The sequence below is a fragment of the Girardinichthys multiradiatus genome, chromosome 4 (genome assembly GCF_021462225.1).
Source record: "Girardinichthys multiradiatus isolate DD_20200921_A chromosome 4, DD_fGirMul_XY1, whole genome shotgun sequence".
In the NCBI taxonomy this organism is placed as follows: domain Eukaryota; kingdom Metazoa; phylum Chordata; class Actinopteri; order Cyprinodontiformes; family Goodeidae; genus Girardinichthys; species Girardinichthys multiradiatus.
In genome coordinates, this window is record NC_061797.1 from 8,485,318 (window position 1) to 8,506,930 (window position 21,613).

The window sequence follows — 21,613 nt, forward strand, 5'->3', positions numbered from 1 at the left end:
GGGTAATGAAGCCCTTCGATGTGATCTGCATAAGATTTCCTCTCTAGCTGCCGTTGCCCGATGAATAGCAAAACACTCTCAATGAGACTAAGGACAAAAAGGCGCTTTCCCCTCCAACATAGGGTCATTTTTCAGAGTTGCTTTGTGTGTACTTCTATGCCAGCCCCACAAGGCAAGAAAAAATTAAATAGCGGGAAAAATAAATAGCAAAATTTATGAAGGAGAAGGTAAATAAGAACGTTTATTCATGGGTAAGCTGGCATGCAAGCAAGCTCTCATGTGCCTCTTTTTTTAATGATGAAGACAACAATGCGAATAACAGGACCTGTCACTAAGGTCTCCCTTCATGTTGCCAGGGAGCAGATGTTATTAAGAGAATTTCATGCACAAGGGTCAGCAGGAGTAAAAAAACCCAAAACAAAACAAAAAAAATCAAAGATAAAGAATGAAAATTAGATTGGAAGACTGCACATTTTCATATTCATAAGGCTGCAGGATGTGACAAATCACAGGAAAAAAAGTTTTTGTTCAAATGCACATAAGCTGTCACACCATTCTCTCCATATAATGATCTCCATAGTTTTTTGCGGCTTCGAGACATGTGGAAGTCTCATCTTTCGCTGTCATGCTTTCACATGCTGCCGATCATTGTATCAAGGTCAGTTAATCAAACTGAGAGAGCGAAACAAGGGCAGAGTGTCCTCACTTGATGCAGGGGAGAAGAGGAGAAGATGAGACGCTCCTGCGTGTCATCCAAAGGCATGGTAATGTGTTCTAAAAGCCACTAATGGGCAGAAAGGCTAAAGGTACTTATGGAAATGATTGAGTGAATGCAGTATATATTTAAGCTAGCCTTATTTTAAGAAAGGGAGGTTAGAATTCAAGCTGAGGGCATATTTTAGTCATAGTTTGTCTTTGGTTTTCCTCAATTCTCTCTAAAATGGAAATGGAAATTAAAAGTACTGTTTTAAAAGTACTGTTGAGACACTGTGCATATGCTATATTTCCCACATAATCAGTTGTTGGCATGAGTCTGACAAAAGAAACCATTTTTACACAGACTAATATTTTCATCCTGTACCAAAACTCACCAGCGAGATCTGCAAGATTCCCACATCATATTAATGTGTATCTACTATGCATTTAAGTGAAGTAGCATGATGTGCTGCCTTTGGTAAAAAATGCTCCAGAATCCAGCTGATGGCAACATTTTTTTGTTCATTAATTTAGTTCATACATATTTGACTACTTGAGGGAACTCATAGAGCATTGAACTTTTATTCCCAGATAACCAGTTAATCTTTAAATATAGTAAAGAAACTCAACTGAACAGGATGGGCCCTGTCCTAACACAACATTCATTCTAAAACAAACACACCCAACAAGGTAATGTCACCTATGTGACATTACATGAACTTGATGTAAGTTTAGAAAAAAACATTTAGTCAGTCAGTCAGTCATTTTCTGCCTCTTAGTGGGTGGCCAGGAAGCTGGTGCCCATCTCCAGCAGTCTATGGGCAGGAGGCGGGGTACACCCTGGACAGGAAAACATTTAGTTAATGGCTTAAATCCTTCTCATTCTTCACTAAATAATAGGACTTACCTGCAAAATGTCATCCTCTGTGTGGCTGAACTAACTTCTGTTAAGCTCTAGTGCAGTGCAAGATACTGAGATGAGCTTCAGTTATTATCCTAGAAGCTTTTAATCAGTCTTTAATAAGACAGTCCTATTTTATGTAATTGTTGGGGCTTGTTAAGTTATATAGCACAAGGCAGTTTTGTTTGCTTGATAGCCTTCAGTCCTATGACCCAGAGACAATCAATGCAATAGCGAAACAACTAAATAGTGCAAAACCTCCACAGTGTGCATTTTTTCCAACAAAGGTCTGCAGCCACAGCAGGTTTCTCCTTCATCATTCTTTATTTTCTGAATCCATACAACATATGGGATGCTTCAATTTTACCAGCAATATAGAAGGAACTACAACTGAATAAAAACCTTTTTTTTTAAATAAATAAATTGAGTTTGCAAATGTTTAGGACTTGCCGCATAATTGTAGGGATAATCTATTCATGCTTGAGCTGTGTGTAATAGAATGGGAGAAAACATTTTAATAAATAGTCGCTTTATCACCACTGACAGAGAGAAATCTATTTACTTTTTACTTTCACTTAACCAATAAGTTAAACTACAAACTTCTTAAACTGCTTAAAGAAATTATACAAAAACATAAATCTCATGAATTGTAGATAAAGCATCTTGACTACAATAAACTTTGAAGCATTTATAGTGTCTGGCAAAGGAAGTAATACCCCTTTAAAGTTCCTACATTTGATTAAAGGACAACGACAAAAATCTGTGAAGGTGCTAAATGAGATCAAATGAGACCAAAATTAAACATTTTTGCCTATATGCAAAATGCGATGTGGGGCAGAAGACTTACTGCACATTACCCTAAACACACTGACCCCATTGTGAAAGATGTTGGTGGTAGCATCATACTGTCTGGATGCTTTTTTACTGCACTCTAAAAGGGAAGCTGATCATAGATCTATAGATCATAGAGTCAATGGCAAAATTGTTTGGTTAAATAGAACACACTCCTGGAAGAAAACCTATTCGGTGTTGCAAAGAACATGTAGGACAACAACCAACAAACAGCCAGGGCTTCAGTGGATTGATTTAGATTAAAATATATTTATGTATTGGAATGGTCCACTCAAAGTCCATACCTAAATCCAACTGAGAAGATGCAGTTGAAAGATGGTTCAGCAAATCATTGATCCAGTGGGGACGGAAAACAAATGCATACCAGACCTTTAGGATTTTTATTTGTGCAATGTTTTTAAAAACAAAGGCTCCCTGAGATCCTTCTACTTTAACAGTTCTTACTTTGTTTTGGTCTACTATCTTAATGAAATACAGGAAAGTTTACAGTTGGAACATGACAAATTGTGAGGAAGTTCAGGGGGTTTAAAAAGTTTTGTAAAGCACTGTGCTTGTAGATCTTTTAAAGGAATGCAGACATTGTCATTCTGACACTATTGGGCCCTGAATGAGTGGTCCAACACTGGTTGAAAATGGCTACTTGCTGTATGTGCATTGTTTTGCTGTCAAATAAACGTCAGTACAGTATGACACTAAAGTTCCCTTGCACCCTACTTTTGTTTCTGTGCTGTACAGGTCCTTCTCAAAATATTAGCATATTGTGATAAAGTTCATTATTTTCCATAATGTAATGATGAAAATTTAACATTCATATATTTTAGATTCATTGCACACTAACTGAAATATTTCAGGTCTTTTATTGTCTTAATACGGATGATTTTGGCATACAGCTCATGAAAACCCAAAATTCCTATCTCACAAAATTAGCATATTTCATCCGACCAATAAAAGAAAAGTGTTTTTAATACAAAAAACGTCAACCTTCAAATAATCATGTACAGTTATGCACTCAATACTTGGTCGGGAATCCTTTTGCAGAAATGACTGCTTCAATGCGGCGTGGCATGGAGGCAATCAGCCTGTGGCACTGCTGAGGTCTTATGGAGGCCCAGGATGCTTCGATAGCGGCCTTTAGCTCATCCAAAGTGTTGGGACTTGAGTCTCTCAACGTTCTCTTCACAATATCCCACAGATTCTCTATGGGGTTCAGGTCAGGAGAGTTGGCAGGCCAATTGACCACAGTGATACCATGGTCAGTAAACCATTTACCAGTGGCTTTGGCACTGTGAGCAGGTGCCAGGTCGTGCTGAAAAATCTTCATCTCCATAAAGCTTTTCAGCAGATGGAAGCATGAAGTGCTCCAAATCCTCCGGATAGCTAGCTGCATTGACCCTGCCCTTGATAAAACACAGTGGACCAACACCAGCAGCTGACACGGCACCCCAGACCATCACTGACTGTGGGTACTTGACACTGGACTTCTGGCATTTTGGCATTTCCTTCTCCCCAGTCTTCCTCCAGACTCTGGCACCTTGATTTCCGAATGACATGCAGAATTTGCTTTCATCCGAAAAAAATTATTTGGACCACTGAGCAACAGTCCAGTGCTGCTTCTCTGTAGCCCAGGTCAGGCGCTTCTGCCGCTGTTTCTGGTTCAAAAGTGGCTTGACCTGGGGAATGCGGCACCTGTAGCCCATTTCCTGCACACGCCTGTGCACGGTGGCTCTGGATGTTTCTACTCCAGACTCAGTCCACTGCTTCCGCAGGTCCCCCAAGGTCTGGAATTGGCCCTTCTCCACAATCTTCCTCAGGGTCCGGTCACCTCTTCTCGTTGTGCAGCGTTTTCTGCCACACTTTTTCCTTCCCACAGACTTCCCACTGAAGTGCCTTGATACAACACTCTGGGAACAGCCTATTCAATTCAGAAATTTATTTCTGTGTCTTACCCTCTTGCTTGAGGGTGTCAATAGTGGCCTTCTGGACAGCAGTCAGGTCGGCAGTCTTACCCATGATTGGGGTTTTGAGTGATGAACCAGGCTGGGAGTTTTAAAGGCCTCAGGAATCTTTTGCAGGTGTTTAGAGTTAACTCGTTGATTCAGATGATTAGGTTCATAGCTCGTTTAGAGACCCTTTTAATGATATGCTAATTTTGTGAGATAGGAATTTTGGGTTTTCATGAGCTGTATGCCAAAATCATTCGTATTAAGACAATAAAAGACCTGAAATATTTAAGTTAGTGTGCAATGAATCTAAAATACATGAATGTTACATTTTCATCATGACATTATGGAAAATAATGAACTTTATCACAATATGCTAATATTTTGAGAAGGACCTGTATACCTGGCATTATTAAGCCCGAGCATCCCGGTACTGGGATGGATAAGCCCCGCCCACCTTTCTCCGGCCGTAAAACTGGTTAGAACACGGTTAAGTTTTTAGTTTTCTAAATATCTCGGAAGATGAGGCTTAAATTTTGATAAATTAAGTCGTCAAATTTTTTTTACACGAATTCGTTCGGTTTTACAGCACTTTAAAAACACAGGAAGTTGTTTTAAGGTCCTACCGGAAGTGGTGTTTCTTTTGGGAAAATGCTTCCGTACACCGACATAGTATGGTCCGCTCCCACTTACCAATATGTACAGAAACTAGAGACCCTCACCTTTCGAACGAGGTATGTCATGTGTTTGCTCCACGTTTTCCTGTGGCGTAATCTCCGTGCGCAACGGAGGTTATAAAATCGGCATTCTCAGCTGCTTTGCGCACAGGCGTCATTACGCACAGCTGTAGTCCAAGTCAGCTTGTTGTTTTGCTTCGGCTGTGTTTTTGTTGTTGGATTTATTTTATAATAATCGCGCAGAAGAGGCAGATGACCGCTCTGGAAGCGTTGGGGGAAATTACCAGGTTGAGCGATATTGACAGTGGATTCTTTAGATACAGCTGTGGAGTTTGATGAGGAAGATGAGCAACTTCTTCTCATTCACTCGATTTATAAGTAAGTAATACCGTTACTTTTTATTTCAAGCGTCTTTATATTACATGGCGTCCCTCCCCCACTCCAGCACAACAAAGAAATACATACCTGTCCTGTATGGTGACTGGTTGAAAGCTTGTTATGAATCTGTTTTATTATTTACACTTTACCAATTACTCTGCTGTTTTATAACATTGCTGTTTTGTGTTATTTGTCTGTTTTTGAAGTAGCAAATAATTTATCATCTTGTGAACAGAAAACTTAGCTATGAACTAATCAATTTCTATATTTTGACAGCCTATAATTCTATTTCTATATTTTTTTATACATAACTGCTTTTTGCACATTTGTGAACATTGTTTTCCATTGAAAATTCTTGTTTTCAAAACTGACAAAACTATACAATTCAACTTGTTTTTTATTCATTATATTGATATTATGCTCTGCACAATTATACATTTTGATCATACACAGGGTAAATGTCATGCCCAAAGGCTATGTCGTATGCAGAATGACTCCTACAATGGTAATCAGTACTTTTATTTGACCAGATTCCCTTTTATGAGGTGGAAAACACATTCGGCATAGTTTTGGCACATTTGGCTAAATTGTGCCAAAATCCCAGCTCCGCTTGCCACATTGCCCGCTAAAACTTTTGTGGAACATAAATGCTTCAACTGATTCAGTCCAAATTTGCTGCAGTTATAGACAAGATGTTGATGAATACAACCTGGGGGTTCTCCTAGGATTTCCAAAGGATTTTCATGGTGTTTGGCAAGGCTTATTTAAAAAAAAAGTAAGGTGAGGGCCAAAAAATAGAACATTTTCTGTGTTTAATCATGAATAAATCAGACATAGTAATGGTTGCAACAGTTGTTCCACTAAAATATAGTCACTTATGTCTTACCTTTACACAGGTACCAAAAGTTTGCATGTAGTCCTTGTAGTTGTGGAGCTATACTTGATTTATTTAGGGTATGTAATTTCAGGCGGGAATTGCTTTAAAACCCCTTAGGGCTTAACAGGTTATATATAAAATACTCTGTGGTGATATCATGGCTAACATGCTTCTTCAACATTGGCGGTCAGAGACAGAGCCTCTGTACTGGCAGACCGAAATGCTGGTCCGGACCGGAGGGTGTGCTCTTTTTGGGGATCACACTCCTCACCCAGGAAGGCTTATGCCAGGGTGTTAGAAAGGAGAGACCAGTTGAAAGTCAGACCTCTGCTAGGAGAAATGTGAACGTTTGAGCATGTCCTTCATGGTGCTCTGTGGGGGACACTGCAGGAGTATGGAGTTGGGGCCCATTATTAGGTGGCCATCGAGGCTCTGAATAAGCAGAGCAGGAGTCTGGTTCGTTTTGCGAATGGTGGGAATGAGGATCAGCTCCTCCAAGTCCAAGGCCATGGTTCCTGACCAGAAAAGGGTGGCCTGAGTTTCTTCCGCAGGTGGAGTAGTTTAAGTATCTCGGGGTCTTTTTCATGAGTGAGGGGAGAATGGAGCGGGAGATCAACAGATACCGGACCATTGCAGTGTCCACATTACTGTGACGGCTGCACCGATCTGTTGTGGTGAAAAGAGCTGAGCCGAAAGGCAAAGCTCTCTTTCCTGGTTGGAAATTCCTACCCTAACCTATGGCCATGAACTTTGGGTCATGACCTAAAGAACAAGATCCCAGATACTATCGACTGAAATGAGCTTCTTCTGGAGGGAAGGGGTGAGGAGCTTGGCCATCCAGAAGAGGCTATGTACAGTGCCACTGCTCCTCCACAGGAGTATTCAGCTGAGGTGATACAGCCATCTGTTCTGGATGCCTCCTAAACGCCTCCTTTGAGATGAATTCCAGCCACATCACACCGGGCGGAGGCCCAGTGGATGGCCCAGGACATGCTGGAGGGACTATGTCACTCGGCTGGCTTGGGAATGCCTTCAGCTTCCCCCATGCTGAGCCGGAGGAAGTGTCTGAGCAGAGGAAAGTGTGGGTGTCTCTACAAAGACTGCTGCCCCTGCGACCCGGTCCCGGATAAGCGTAAGACGACAAGTACGATGAGTATGAGTCCATCATGACTGATTGAAAATTTAACCATACTAACTTGTTTCCATAATTTGGAAGATACTTGTTCAAAGTATACATCAGTTAAGTTGTCAAATCTGGCCATTACCTCATCAAAGGCAGAAAAGGAAAGTAGACCATAGCAGTTAAATGATCAAGACTAATTTGTCCTTTTGATCCAGATCAAGAAAACATGTAAACTGGACTTTCTAAGTTTCTTTTAGGAGTGAGTGTGTATGAATGATTTTTTGTCTCATATTTTTATCAACCAAACAGTTGACTGTGCCTCAGTTTGTGTCGCAATTGTTGTTTGATTTATCTCTTCATCTCCGAACTTTGATGTGTATTCTGACCATTAAACTGAAATCACTTAGTATGGTCTTTATAATGGTCTGAGGGGTAATCCATCATTGCAAGTGACTGGTTAATTTCCAGGAAGGCAGCTCCAGGCTGTAAACAAAAAGGCATACACCGATGAATATGATATAAAGAGTACAACGGTGATTAGGTCAGCCTTTGAGTTGCTCCAGACAGCAATAATATTGTTAAGAAGATGTCTTTGTGAGATAGCTGATTTCTATGCTAGCTTTGGGCGAAAGGCTAACTGAATCAGAGAGAAACTGCCTCTGAGGATTAGAGGTCAGCTGGTTTGAGGCTGGTAATTGGAGTGTTCATCCTCAAAACACAACCATTTACATTTGTTTTACCTGCATTCAAAATTTTGATCCACAAAGTAGTGGAAATGGAAATAACAAAAGTATCAATTTAGTGACTAAGGATGAGTGTCAGGTTCTGGGTTTGTGTCAGACCAAGGTGCAGACAAGAGCTGGGCAACAGCATGTTAAAGGAAGACTTTATCTTTATTCTTTTGGCTATCCTAAGGCAAAGCAAAGAGGCAGCATAAACTCTACAGGAGTAAATATGAGTCGATCCAAACTTACATGAGTCTCCTGAGCAGGAGCAAAGCACAAACAGAACATCAGCAGGGTAGTGAATAGGAGGAACCAGCGAGGAACAAACCAGAGAGCTTATGAACAGAGGGAAGAGGAGTATGGACCAATAAGAGGTAGGAAATCAGGGGTGATGGAATTCAGGTGTGGACCAGGTTGTAGAGAACTGAGGGAAATGTGAATTGTTGCTAAGGTGACCCAAACTAGAAAAGGGAACAAGAGATGAACTAGACTTAGAAAACAAAACTATAAGTAAACACTGCATAACAAAAACTCAGGGAAACAGAAGTAAGCTATGAACATAGATGGATAATCAAAGAAACATAAGAACCTAGAAATAATAATTAACTAAAGTCAAACAGAGAAACTAGAGTGAACAGAAGAACACTACAACCTAAGAAACCCTGAGTACAAAAGTAAACAAAACTGAACCGACACTGACTGAAAATAAACAGCGAATGAAGCAGAGAATGTGAGGACTAAACTAAGTGTAACAAAACTTAAACAACTAAAACTAACCAATCAGGAGGAACTGGAGGAATAGAAGTAAACTAGGGGAACTAAGCTAGAGAATAACAATAATAATAATAGTAATAATAATAATAATAAGAATAATAATAACAACATAACAAGTGTTGGGACCCAGCCATGGATTTCAACATTAAACTCCGGTACGAACTCTTCTGGAACTTTTCAAAATAAAGTGCATTAACTTTCTTCCGGCACAGCCAGGAAACGGGATGTCTGCGGACTTCCTGTGACTGCCCAAATAAAAGCACAGTTGTTGCTACATCCGCCCTCTTCCACACGGCCTTCGAAAGTGACCGGACAGGGGAGAGAAGCGCGCTAATGTCTCTTTGCTGGCAAACAGACATAAACTCTTCAAATGGATCCAATGATGTCATACGATCATATGCAAAGATAAGTACGAATGAAATACTGTCTGTGTATCCGGTATTTTCATTCATGAACGGGGAAATTAAGGTGTAAGAGTTGCTTACTTTTTCTCTGAGGCCTGCAGAAGCAAATTGTCCCAGAGAAGTTTCCTACAGAGAAGCGGTCTCTACGAAGCCGAGCGGAGCAATCTCCCAGTCTGGAAGGAAGACAGCAGAGACTCCATCACCGTGGTAACGTGCAGTGTGGTTGGCGGACACAACGAGCCGTTTTTCATCCACAGCTGGAGGTTAGCGGGAAGCTAACCCTTTGTTCACAGAGCACCTTCAACCCCCAAAACTAAGGAGGTTAGCTGTAGCTTACCATTGTTTACTGTGGATACCTTCTTCAAACTTCCTCGTCGCTTGGACAACATTCCTCACCACAGTTCTAAGTGTTTTGGGCAGGACAATAATAGAAAGATTTAGATTGAAATGATTTAAACGTTTTTCATTTTATGAAGTTTGGTTTGTTTGTGTTGAACTCAGCTATCTTGGTGCTAGCAGGCTATCTGCTCACCACGTGCTCAGGTTGTGTTCTTTGTTTGTGTGTTTTTAAAGTTAAGACAAACTTTACTTGAAGGGTGATTTTAAACAGAAGATTGATCATAACGCGCCGTCCGCGCTTATGCATTTTAACTCTTTTATTGACCCTGTTATTTTAAAGGTATGTGTTTGATTCTGGTGCTAAATAATATTTAACAGAAAGGTTGTTAGTTTCAAGCTAGTAAATAATAGTCCCTAAACATTATTTCACTAAATCTGATAACTAAGTAAACACTATTAAGCCCCATTTCTCCAGAAAGGTTTGGCTCTTTTCCAAAATATTCCCTTAATAATATTTCTATAAATATTATTTTAATAAATAAAGGCAGCTAATGAGACCCCATTGAGAATTAGTCATTCAGAAGCTTGGTTTTATTCAGCAGATCATTATTTAAAACATTATTTTATTAAAATAATATTTGATCTGATCTTGCATTGTGAATGATTGTCTAAACATTTGCTAATTATTGCTTAAGTTGGTTCCAAGACTAACTTAACTTCACTTCCAGATTCTTCAAGATAATCCTTGGTTCTAAAACATAACATTGCATGGTAATGTTGCATCACTCCTTCTGTCAGGGTTTTCAATCATCTTTAATCAACTTGTTTATATTGTACATAGCCCATTAGTCTTCCTTATTCTTTAATTCTGCTTGGTAATTTGGTTGGATTGTTTTAGCATAGTAATGAGTTTGTTGATTGAAATATGTTTGACTTTGAGTTGACTTATTTTTGTTAATAAATTCTTGTATTTTAAGAAATTTTGTGAATTCCTTCCATATATGTGCAGAGTTTATGCTGTTCAATAATCTCGGAGCTCGTCTCACACCTTTCTATTTTGTCCTAATACCATCGCCTTACTGGGATGGTATTCACAGGACAACCCTTAACAGACCGAAATATCATTTGATAAAATATTAAAATATTAATATTAAATAATATTCTCAGATTAATAATCACAACACAAGAAATAGGAAAGCAACCACAAAAAGAACTAGAAGCGAGGGGAGAGAAAACAACAAACACTAGGAGGCAGTAGAAAGAAATAAACAACCAAACATGAGTACAAAACCAAACTAAAGCCAAACTACAAAACCACAACAAAGTCCAGAATGTTGTGCCCCAACAATGAGAGTGCTAGGCCCATTCTGAGATTCCTCAGAAATAAGCACACATTGTTGCCCAACTTTGGTGTTAACACCAGCAGCTGCATTAATTTGTATCGCATACATCATGTCTTTCTGGACAAATACTGGGATCATTGTTGCACTTAGGTGAGACATGCTCACTCACTGCCCATCTGGCCCCTTAAATTACATGAATATATCTTACTTGTATGTAATTTTAGTCAATGAAGGACCATTAAAGCTTTATGCCAAAAAAGTTTGTATAAGTAATACATTTTTCCTCACATAAGCCCATGTGCCACATACAGTGCCTCCTCAGTCTTGCCATTGATTCTCTAGATTTAGGTCTGTACTTAGATTGGGCTATTCTAGCTAATTAATATAATTTGATCTTAACTATTCCATTGTAGCTCTGGCTATATGTGTAGGGTCATTCCCCTGCAGGAAGGTGAACCTCTACCCCAGTATCAAGTCTTTCATTGTTGCTGACAGATTTTCTTAAAGGATTGCCCTGTATTAGAAATGCATCTCCACAGGATGATGCCACCACTAAAACATTTCATGGTGGGGATGGTGTGTACATATTCACTAGTGTGTATGCTAAAAAAAGTTCTATTTGGTCTTGTGGCAAACTGAAAATGTGACTGCTTATGACCTTTCAACAACGACTTTTTTTTTGCAACCTTTCCAGAATTTGTGGAATGCATGACTAATAGGTGTCCTGTAAACGGATTCAGTAAATGAAAATGAAAAAAAAAACATTTTAGTAGCATGGATGCTTTTGCCTGGCACCGTACCAGTTAACAGTAACACGGGTTGTTTAATAGTCAGTGCTGGGTGAGTGGGAGGTTCTCCATGCATGAATGCTATAGCAGATAATCTGAGAGGGATTTAGTTTGCAGTTTCTGACCTGACAAATGCTTACTCATATCTGCTAAGATACCATGAAGTGTTCTTATTCTCATTCCTCAGTACACAGCCTGGACTGACTTATTAATTATTCAACAAGAGTAGTAGATATTTAATGTGGTGTTGTAAGGCCTTCTCTCGGTGCAATTTTCTGGCTGTGCATTCATCCCTCTTTCCTCTATTTGTTTCTGTACTTTGTAAAAGCATCACTCCCACTTGAAAAGGACCAACAAAAAGCTAGAGGTAGTGCTTAGTGGGTATGCAGTGAAAAGACAACATCAGTATGTTTGTGTGTGTGTAGGTAGGTGTATGTGTGTTAAGCTTTGGGTGATTTTACTGAACAGCAGGGGCAAGGTTTGCATACTCTCACCCCTAAATATCTACATTATTTGTTATATTAGGAACCAACCATACTATTTAAACCCTGCAGGGCTCAGACACTACCATTAAATCAGCATTTGATTTCTACTGAAAACAATGATAAACGTATCTAAGGGAAAAATGGCTGGAAAAAACAGGGCTGGTAAATATTGTAGCCATATTAGCAGGTAATGTGCTAGGGAGTCAGGGTTCTGTTCTGTGTGTCTGGAAAAGCATATAATTTCATAAAAGTATTTTTGTGATCTAGACAGGTATGTGAAAAGTAAATAGAATATGGAAAATAGCTTTGCATCACCACATTATTCAAATCCATTCACTAAAAGTTGTATTCGTCCGTCCGTCTCTCAATCCATGCATCCATCCATCCGTCCATTATATATCCGCAATTTTTTTCAAATATCTATTCATCTATCCATTTTCCCTCTTCCCTTCCTGTTTGTGGTTTTATATGTTTCAAATGTGAAGCTACAACCACAAACTCATAGTGGACTTTGGCATTTAAACTTTTAAAATGAGCAACAAAACAAGTGAGAAGTGTGTTTGGAAAAGAATGGAACTTTCTTATGAAAATCATGTAGCAATCTTGGTGAGTGTCTCTCACCTCTGGAATTAGCCACTAGTTGGATTTGTGCGGCACACTGCTGTTGGTGGGTTTGAAGAGGGATCGGTTAGGTCTGCACAAACGAGGGGTGGAACACATTCATCAAGGTGGCAGATATGATACTGAGAGGCCCATCCAATCACCAGTGGAGAATAAAGCGAGGAGAGAGGCATAAAAGTCAGTACAGCAAGGACATTTGAAAAAGAAGCTGATAAGACGAAAGGATCAAATCTCCTCTGAGAGTGTGGCCCTTTGCTTGATGTCTGTTCCATTAACTAAAGCCCTCATCTGGCTGTGCATCGGCTGTCTGATACAATAAAAGAAAAAAGTTTAAGAAAAGACCAATTTTAGGTGATTTTATTACTTTATTTCCCATCAAAATGTATGAACAAAGCTCTGAGTCAGCTTCTTTCTTCTTATTTATAAATGAACTTAAATTTTAAGGGTTTTTCTATTGTATTCTGTGGAACCTGTTTCATATTCTGCTCTGGCTGCTTCGTGCTGTCTTGCTGTCATGCAGCCGACTGATTGGTGGCAGCCGTCTTGCGCTCTGGCTGTTTGTGTACTGTGGCATTGGCAGCTGTACTGCCCTCAGCGCTGCAGTATGGATTTAGTCAGTCTGTGGTTTTACCACAGTCACAGCCTGGTGTCAGCACACACACAGGCACAGTCACACACACTCAGACACCCAGTCAATCCTACAGCAGGTTGCTGTGCCACACTGGGGGTTGCTGGGTAATTGGGTGAATCTGCTCTCCAGCACGCTGCAGAGATAGCCCTTTCAAAATTTCACTTCGCTACTGGGACAGACAAATCTGTGGATTTCTGGTAGTGTGAATTAACTGTTCCCTTGTTCATTTTTTGACCGTTGAACTACCTTGTTTTGGGGAGAGGCCCAACCATCTTTTCAATTTTATATTAATGCATAACATTCTTAGCCTAAGTCCTCGCATAAAGAATCGTTTTAATTGTCTTTTTTATTGCTCAACACTAGAACCACCAAGGAGTCAATTTGACTCCCAGAGCATTTTTATTATTCTATGTAACTCGTTTATTTTGAACCCACCTTGACTTATGCATCATATTTTTTTCTGAAATGGCTCGTTTTAACATTTCTTCAGTTATGGAATATCTGTAATATACAATATCAGAGTTAGTGCAATATATATCGATAACCCACCTAGGGGAGTCGTCATGGTCCTTAGAAACAAGACAAAATGCTGCACACACAGCTGTCCTAAAACAGTTTGCATCTTGACTTACTAAACTAACAAAATTGATCATTCCATTTTTGGTGTACTGACTGAATATGGGTTTTATTGTATTGACGGGATTGGTTATAATCTCCTTCTGAGAAACACAGGCTATAAATTAGTTATGTGGACCCAGATGTACTGTAAAATGCAGGCTGTAGCTTTACCTATGCTGATTCTGGAATGAGGTGCAAGAATGTAGAAGTTTAAGCACTGCTTCAGAACATAAGTGCACAGGATTTTGATTCAGGAAAATGTAAGTATTTTAGCTGGAGAAGTCTAAAGCAAATTAGGTCAGTGATCAATATTATAGAAAGACAACATCGAAATACGCTTAAAAATATGATAGAGGATTATTACAGTGAGGTTGGAACAGAAGATGGCTGTTGGTCAGCATCAGTTTTAGATATCATCACATCCAAGTCCGAGTCCTCTTCTGCAGCGTCATGCCTCCTATGACTAGACACGATTTCATTCATGCTCCATACAAATAATCACAATGAGCTCGTTCCCAGTCCAACAGTAAATAGTGCAAAAATGTGATAAGCAAATAAAGAGTAATTACTTAGGAGTAAAATGCCACATGCACAGGCACTACTGAATGTTTTCTAGAAGCGTGTTGGTACATTTATAAAAACTGTTTATCTGCAAATATAAAAGTTTCTCTTAAAGTCACAACTCTTAAATGTTATGTGTTTAAATTGCTGTTTATAAGTTTCAGCTTAATCAATAAAACTTAACACAGATATTCAGGTATGACATTATCACCTATTACTTGCTCTTAATATAATTTAGAAAGGGAAAAATATTATTCTACCTTATCTGAAGTAGGTTTTAGTAATTACTGATTAATATTTTTTCATAAAGCTACAATAGTGTGTTTTTTTGTTGTTGTTTTTTTAACTTGCATATGACCAAACTACGTGTTTTAAATGAAATAAAAATCTAGGTAGTTAAAACAGCTATTTTACAGTGAAAATAATTTATCTCCATAGATGCATCAATACAGCCAGAGCAAATAATAAAATTCAAGAAACACAGAAAAGGAACCCAGGAGGCTTGAGGAGTTTGGAGTTTGTGCTCATGTCAGTCTCCCCGAGATCTGTGACTGTCAGGGCCCTAACTAGCCCATTAATGTATGTCTATCAGCATCACTGATGCATACATGCGCTGATGTGAGTCGTCGGCTGTGCGCTGTTTCCATGTATTTTAGCACGTCTGTCGTGCAGACACTATATGTGGCTGCATGCAGCTCTCTGTCTGTGTGTTCTCTGTGATGGATTGCTTGTCAGACAGCAGCAGAGTGCCGCTCTCACCGGCTGACGGAGACATTAAGCCACCAGTCACAAAGCAGGCTTCGGCATTCCACTGGGAAAACTCTTTAACCCTTAGTGTTCCAGGAATGCTGTCAGATGACAGAGCGACTTGCTTAGAAAGCGATTGGTGAAAAAAAAGAGTGGTGAGGACGTGGAGGACTTTTGTTGCCCATTACTTTCAGATGGGACAATTGTTGAGGCTACAGGCTAGAGACTTCACTCTGCTGCTGTCACTCAGACAATGTACAGAGTTGGTTTTAGGTATTTTACAACTTGAGACTGCATGAACTGAAAAAAAAAAAAAAATTAACTAACGACATCAGTTAGTGATGTTGTAGCTTGTAAAAGATTCCAGTTTCCCTTGAATGTTTTTGACATTTTTCATGTTGAAATCTCAAACCGCAATATATTTGATACAGATTTTATGTGATAGACCAACATAACATAGAGCATAACTTTGAAGTGGAAGGACAGTTGCATGCTTTTAGTTTTTCTTTTACAAATGAAAATGTGAAAATATTTGTGTTCAATCCTTTTTTCTCTGATAGCCCTAAAATTTGCAGAACCAATTGCCTTCAGAAATCACTTACTTTGTTAAATAGTTCCCACATGTGTGTAGTTTAATCGTATTATTCTGTAAATACAATAAAGTAAAATCCTGTGAAGTTCTTGGAGATTTGATAGATCTGATAAAAGAGCATTAGTTAATAACATCAAGAAGAACAAGGAATACAGCAGACAGGTCAAGGAGAATGTTGTTTAGTATAAAGGACAGTTAGGTTATGCTGGTGCAAAAAGCTTCACCCTGAACACACCATCCCTGCACTCAAACAGTTGACGGAGGCCTTACAGTTGCCTTACAGTCCACTTTCTGTATGGCGTTTGCATGTTCTCCTTGTGCATGCTTAGGTTACCCATCATACCCATCATAATTGAATTTAGGTGTTACAATCATTTCCATGACAACAAGTGTGTAAGATCCAGCAGAACTTCAGACTGCTTCCTACAAACATTGTGAAAGAATGGGTCACTCAGAAAATCAGCAAATTTCAGCATGGCAAAGTAATAGGATGCTACCTGTGCAATAACTCCAGATGTGAAATTTCCTCAATAGTAAACTTCCGCAGTTAACAGTTAGCGGTATAATATCAATGTCGAACGATTTGGATACGGCAGCCTAGAGATTGGCCTTCAGACTAGCTCTAGAATAGTCTGTAAAGAGCTTAATGCAATTGATTTCAATGCCTCGGCAGCTGTATCCAAATCTTACATCACCAAGCACAATACAAAGCATCAGATGTTCTTTGGCGTGATGAATAATGCCAAGGTTTGTCAGTCACCAGTGGAACAGCACTTGCCTGGCTGCATTGTGTCAGGGATAAAGTTTGGTGCAGCGTAAATGGTAAATGGACTGAATTTATATAGCACCTTTCCAGTCATACAGACTGCTCAAAGCGCTTTACACTAGAGCCACATTCACCCAATCGCACTCACTAACGCTCACACATTCATACACCGATACACAGATCGGTAGGCAACTTGAGGTTAAGTGCCTTGCCCAGGGGCACATCAACATACAGCAGGAGGAAGCTGGAATCGAACCCACAACCTTCCGTTTGCAAGACAACTACTATTCCTAATGAGCCACAGTTGCGTGGATTATAGTATGGGCCTGTTTTTTCATCCCCCCCTTAGTTTGATTGAAAGGAAAGGAAAATATTTTCCCCTTTACATGCTACCAACTTTGTGGAAAAGTTCGGTACTAGCATATTCCTGTTCCAACATGATTAAGCATTAGTGCAGACCTCAACCTGATAGAATACATTCAGGATGAGTCAGAGCGGAGACAGGGAGCCAAATCTTCTAGTCCAACATATGTGTCTGACCTCACAAGTTTGTTTTTAAGAAAAAGGTCAAATATTTCCTAAAACATAAAACCTTGTTCCAACTGTGACAGGCTTGCTTCGCCACTGAAAATGAGCAAACAACAAATAAACGGTTTGAAGAAACAATTTCTGATCATGTGTTTGAAACAGCGATTGAAAACATGAAAAGTGTATTAGACAGAAAAAAAATGAAATGTTGCTGTTATTCTGGTCTCCAAACTGACACTAGGAAGTTGATTTAAAATGCGCTTACAGGGCCTTTAAAGTTACTCCACCCCAACCGAGTCTAGTCTCACCATAGTGTCGCAAAAGCCTCTTTGTGGATTGCATCCGCCTGGTAGTGTTCGTCCCCCGTGTCGAATCAGCAAGCTTTCTGCCAGTCTGCACAGCGCTGGGTCTTTCTTTCTTTTTGTCTGGGTTTCACAGGTATATCACTGAGTTATCTGCTGTTCTTTTTCTCCCTACTGATGTGGCCTGATGGTTGGCAGGAAGGTTTGATCCTATCGTACTGCGAGGAGCTTGAACTTGATAGATCAATAGGGAAACTAGACGGTGTGTTCTTATAAGAGAATTCTCGAACAGAATGTTTAAGAGGGCAGAACCCGATACACACACACACACACACACACACACACACACACTCACACACACACTTTATATATATATATATATATATATATATATATATATATATGTATATATATATGTATATATATATATATATATATATATATAAATATATAATCGTCTCTCATATACTACTAGACAAATCAATCTTTGTGGACAATATGTTTTTAAAAGCAGGTTTCATTAAGTTGAAAAAACACCCAAATGTGTGATCAAGCGTGTCCCAATGCTTTTCGGTGCAATTCTGCAATAATTGTGCAATCCAATGATCATTTAAAAAAAATTATAATGAAGCTAATAGTCCAGTGATGTCTGCTTCCGCTCATGCCGCTTGTGGGACCTCCACTGTGGGTGAGATCCAGACATGGGGGTGGAAGATAGTTCAGGTCTCCTTAGCAGACTGCGCTCACATAGCTTAATTCTGATTTTATGTTTAAAAATGTTGACCTGTGCAGGTGTAGCGGGGGGTCACGGCTGTATGTGTGCTTGATCACATGGCACCACTGCGAAGACAAACAAAAACAGTCAGACTTGCACAGCGAGAAGCCACTGTGTGGACACGCCGCAATTTATTCTGTTACTTGTGTCGACACTTTTGTGCGTCCTCCTGACTGATACCTGTATACAGTAAGATCCTTTTGATCATTTATAATCTCTCTGTAAACCCTTGCTTTATCTAAAGGATGGGGAATGAAAATATGACAGGGAAATTCTTCCAACACAGCTGAACGCAGGTTAATCAGATTCATTATAACTGCTGGCAGATGTGAACTCAAGAGGACTGAATGCTGAAAAATAATCAAAAGGTAGTTAAAGGTAATAATCAAAATTAGTTCATCCACCTAACTTGTCTCTCTGTTTGTGTTACAAGTCATGCATTCTATTCACTTAGCAGAAAAAAAGCGTTTTTATTGCTACAAGTTTTCTTTTCTTTGGAACACAAATTATTTCCTTATGTTGAGCTAAGTTGAATCAAACCGGTAATCTGGTACTAGAATATTAAGATTTACTATATGGTTTAAAAATAGAATTCCTTCACAATTTAATTGGACAGACCCCCTCCTGTTCTTCGCATGGCTGTTATAGTAAAATATGTGCATGCATACCATATGCAACAACAGACCAGGCTGATCCGTAGTGGTTGAATGAACCAATGAATTCATTTAAACCAGTGTAGGGGAATAATATGTCACTCTGAAAAATATCCTATGCTGTACAATGAGAACAGCCCAATTACTTCTTTAAATGTTATAAAAATAAACCATTTCATTACACTGTCAGGCTAGTGCTACTTCCCACATCCAATCACTTTGTCATCTTGGACCCTTTAACTCGACCCATCCCAAAGTTGTTAGAAGAACCATGACAGTTTTGATTGGAGAAAAAAAAAGGTTTTTTTATTATAAATATGATTCTTTCATCAACCATTTGTTGCAATGCCTGGTTTTCAAATTGTCACATGATTTTCCAAACCTGAGAGACCCTACATGTGACGATAAAAGTGGTCTAACAGGTTCGGTCCTACAGTGTGTGGTGTCCAGCCACATGTCAAGCACAGCACACCACATACAAACAGATTTCACTGGCGAACATTAAGATGTCAGACGGGAAATCTCGCAAACCCTCTCGAGATAAAACGTGAGTTCAGAGTAGTTCCCTTGCGTTTTTCTGTCACCTGATTGGCTACACGTCACATTCAACAGGCTGTGAGCTCATTTGTCCTTGGGAACAACCCAAGGACAAAGACAATCAGGCCAAGACAATCCAACATGTTGAATATCCCCAATTTGAGGTCAGAGCGTTCCCTGCTTCCTTCCGAGCAGACTAGATCGCTCTTAACACACCACACATGGCAGGAATATCTAATAAGATTATATAGAGAGCCATCCCGATGATTGGGGCATATTGGAAGGGGAAGGTTGGTGCAAAAAACGGCATAAAAATCCTGCAGTTTGAGCCAGGCCTAACAGACTGCTGAGTAGTTCAGCTGCAACCATACTGGCCTACACATATTTTTCTTTGTCTTTGAGATGGCTGAGCACCAGTATAAAGCACATTATGACTTGCTAAAGTATTATTACTATCAAGGTTAACTTTTTCATTTTTTTTTCACATTGCAGCCTGAAACTTTCATGTATTTTATTTTATAATTTTATGTGGTAGACTCACACAAACTGGTGCATTAAACAGGAGGAGGTGCAGATATCAACAGCTGAAGTCGGGAAATCACCTATTAGTTGTGTTTTACACAAATCTACCCTTTAATGGAAGAGTGGATGAATGGAACTAAACACAGGGAAATCGTGAAAGAAAACTTGTTAGACTTGAGGCTATGGCTGATGTTTGACACTTACCATACAGCAGAACTCAAATGGAATGGTTTAGATCAAAATATTATAATGTGGTATAATGGCCCTGTCAAAGTCCACACCTAAGTCCAGTTTAGATCCTGAGGTAAAAGTTGATGTGTATCATTTTCCTTCCATGTTGCAATTATGCACTACTTAGGTCTGTCTATCTTCCCATCACCTCTGACCAGCTTCTCTGTCCCTGCTTTGTAAAACATCCTCAAAGAATGATGCTGCCATTTCCATATCTCTCAATGTGGGGTGGTATGCTACTTAATAAGCAGTTTTCAACCATGGTTTGTATGTGGACCAAAAGGTTGAACTTCTGCTCTCATCTGATCAGGGTACCTTCTTCCACATATTTTGTGGAGTTAATGGTTAGCACATTTTCTTACTTAAACTGTGGATTAGGTTCAGCTCCTCCAGGGTTACCATGTGCCTCTTGGCTGCTTCTCAGATAAATGCACTATTTTATGTTGGCCTATTAAATGAAATCCTGATAAAATACATTGAAGTTTCTGGTTAAAATGTGAAAACATTTTAAGGCTCACTGGTATCACATAATACCTTTGATCCAGTGTGTCCACTGTCAAAGGCTGCTGCTCATCTTGTGCTGAACCAATTATAACCACATGTTTATGTCACCCCACTGTTTTGAATTATGCTGAAATGGTGTCCCCTCTTTTTGTGGAGAATGCATAATTCACATTAAACACCCTTGCCCCTGTGGCAAAGTTCTCAAATTAAGCAACATTCAATTCATTTACCCATGATAAAGTTGTTCATTAGACAATATACTTTGCCTTACTCTTTGTTATTACCTTGCCATTGTAAATGCCTTGGGAGCAATTAAACATGTGAAGGGCCTAATTTTCCATTCTCCACTTCCAGTCCTGAACCCTATCTGCATGTTGCACACATTGCCTATGAACTAATTAAAGTGAATCAATGACACAACCCTTTAAAAATGGCGGCGCATGTCACGGCCATCGGTGGGGAACAAAAGACCCTCTTAATTATTTTGTTCCTGCCGTTCCTGTAAATGGCCTGTCAAGGCAGCAGACTCAGTAGCTGACTGCTTGAAAAGAGGATGTCATGTGCACAGCAGACACATGCACCGCTCAAACTCACACACATGCAAACACTGTCCCTGTCTTCTCTGTGACGGCTCCCTCTCTGTCTTATAAAACACTAGTAATTGTACTACAACAATGACAATGTAAGTGCTTAAGTGTGACGATCTCCTTACTTATCAAACGT

At 39.5% G+C, this 21,613-nt stretch overlaps 1 protein-coding gene across 3 annotated transcripts in view; it reads left to right on the forward strand.

The window, feature by feature from the left end:
* Nucleotides 1-21,613, forward strand: part of cdh8 (cadherin 8) — a 122,352-nt gene that overhangs the window by 15,572 nt on the left and 85,167 nt on the right. For 2 of the 3 annotated variants that reach the window (XM_047363774.1, XM_047363775.1), the window contains exon 1: nt 5,051-5,444. The exons of the other annotated variant lie outside the window; for it this stretch is intronic. In XM_047363774.1, the coding sequence (XP_047219730.1) occupies nt 5,402-5,444 (43 nt within the window). In that variant the 5' untranslated portion in view covers nt 5,051-5,401. Of the gene's footprint in view, nt 1-5,050; nt 5,445-21,613 lie in introns of those variants that run through there. 3 annotated transcript variants of the gene reach the window in all.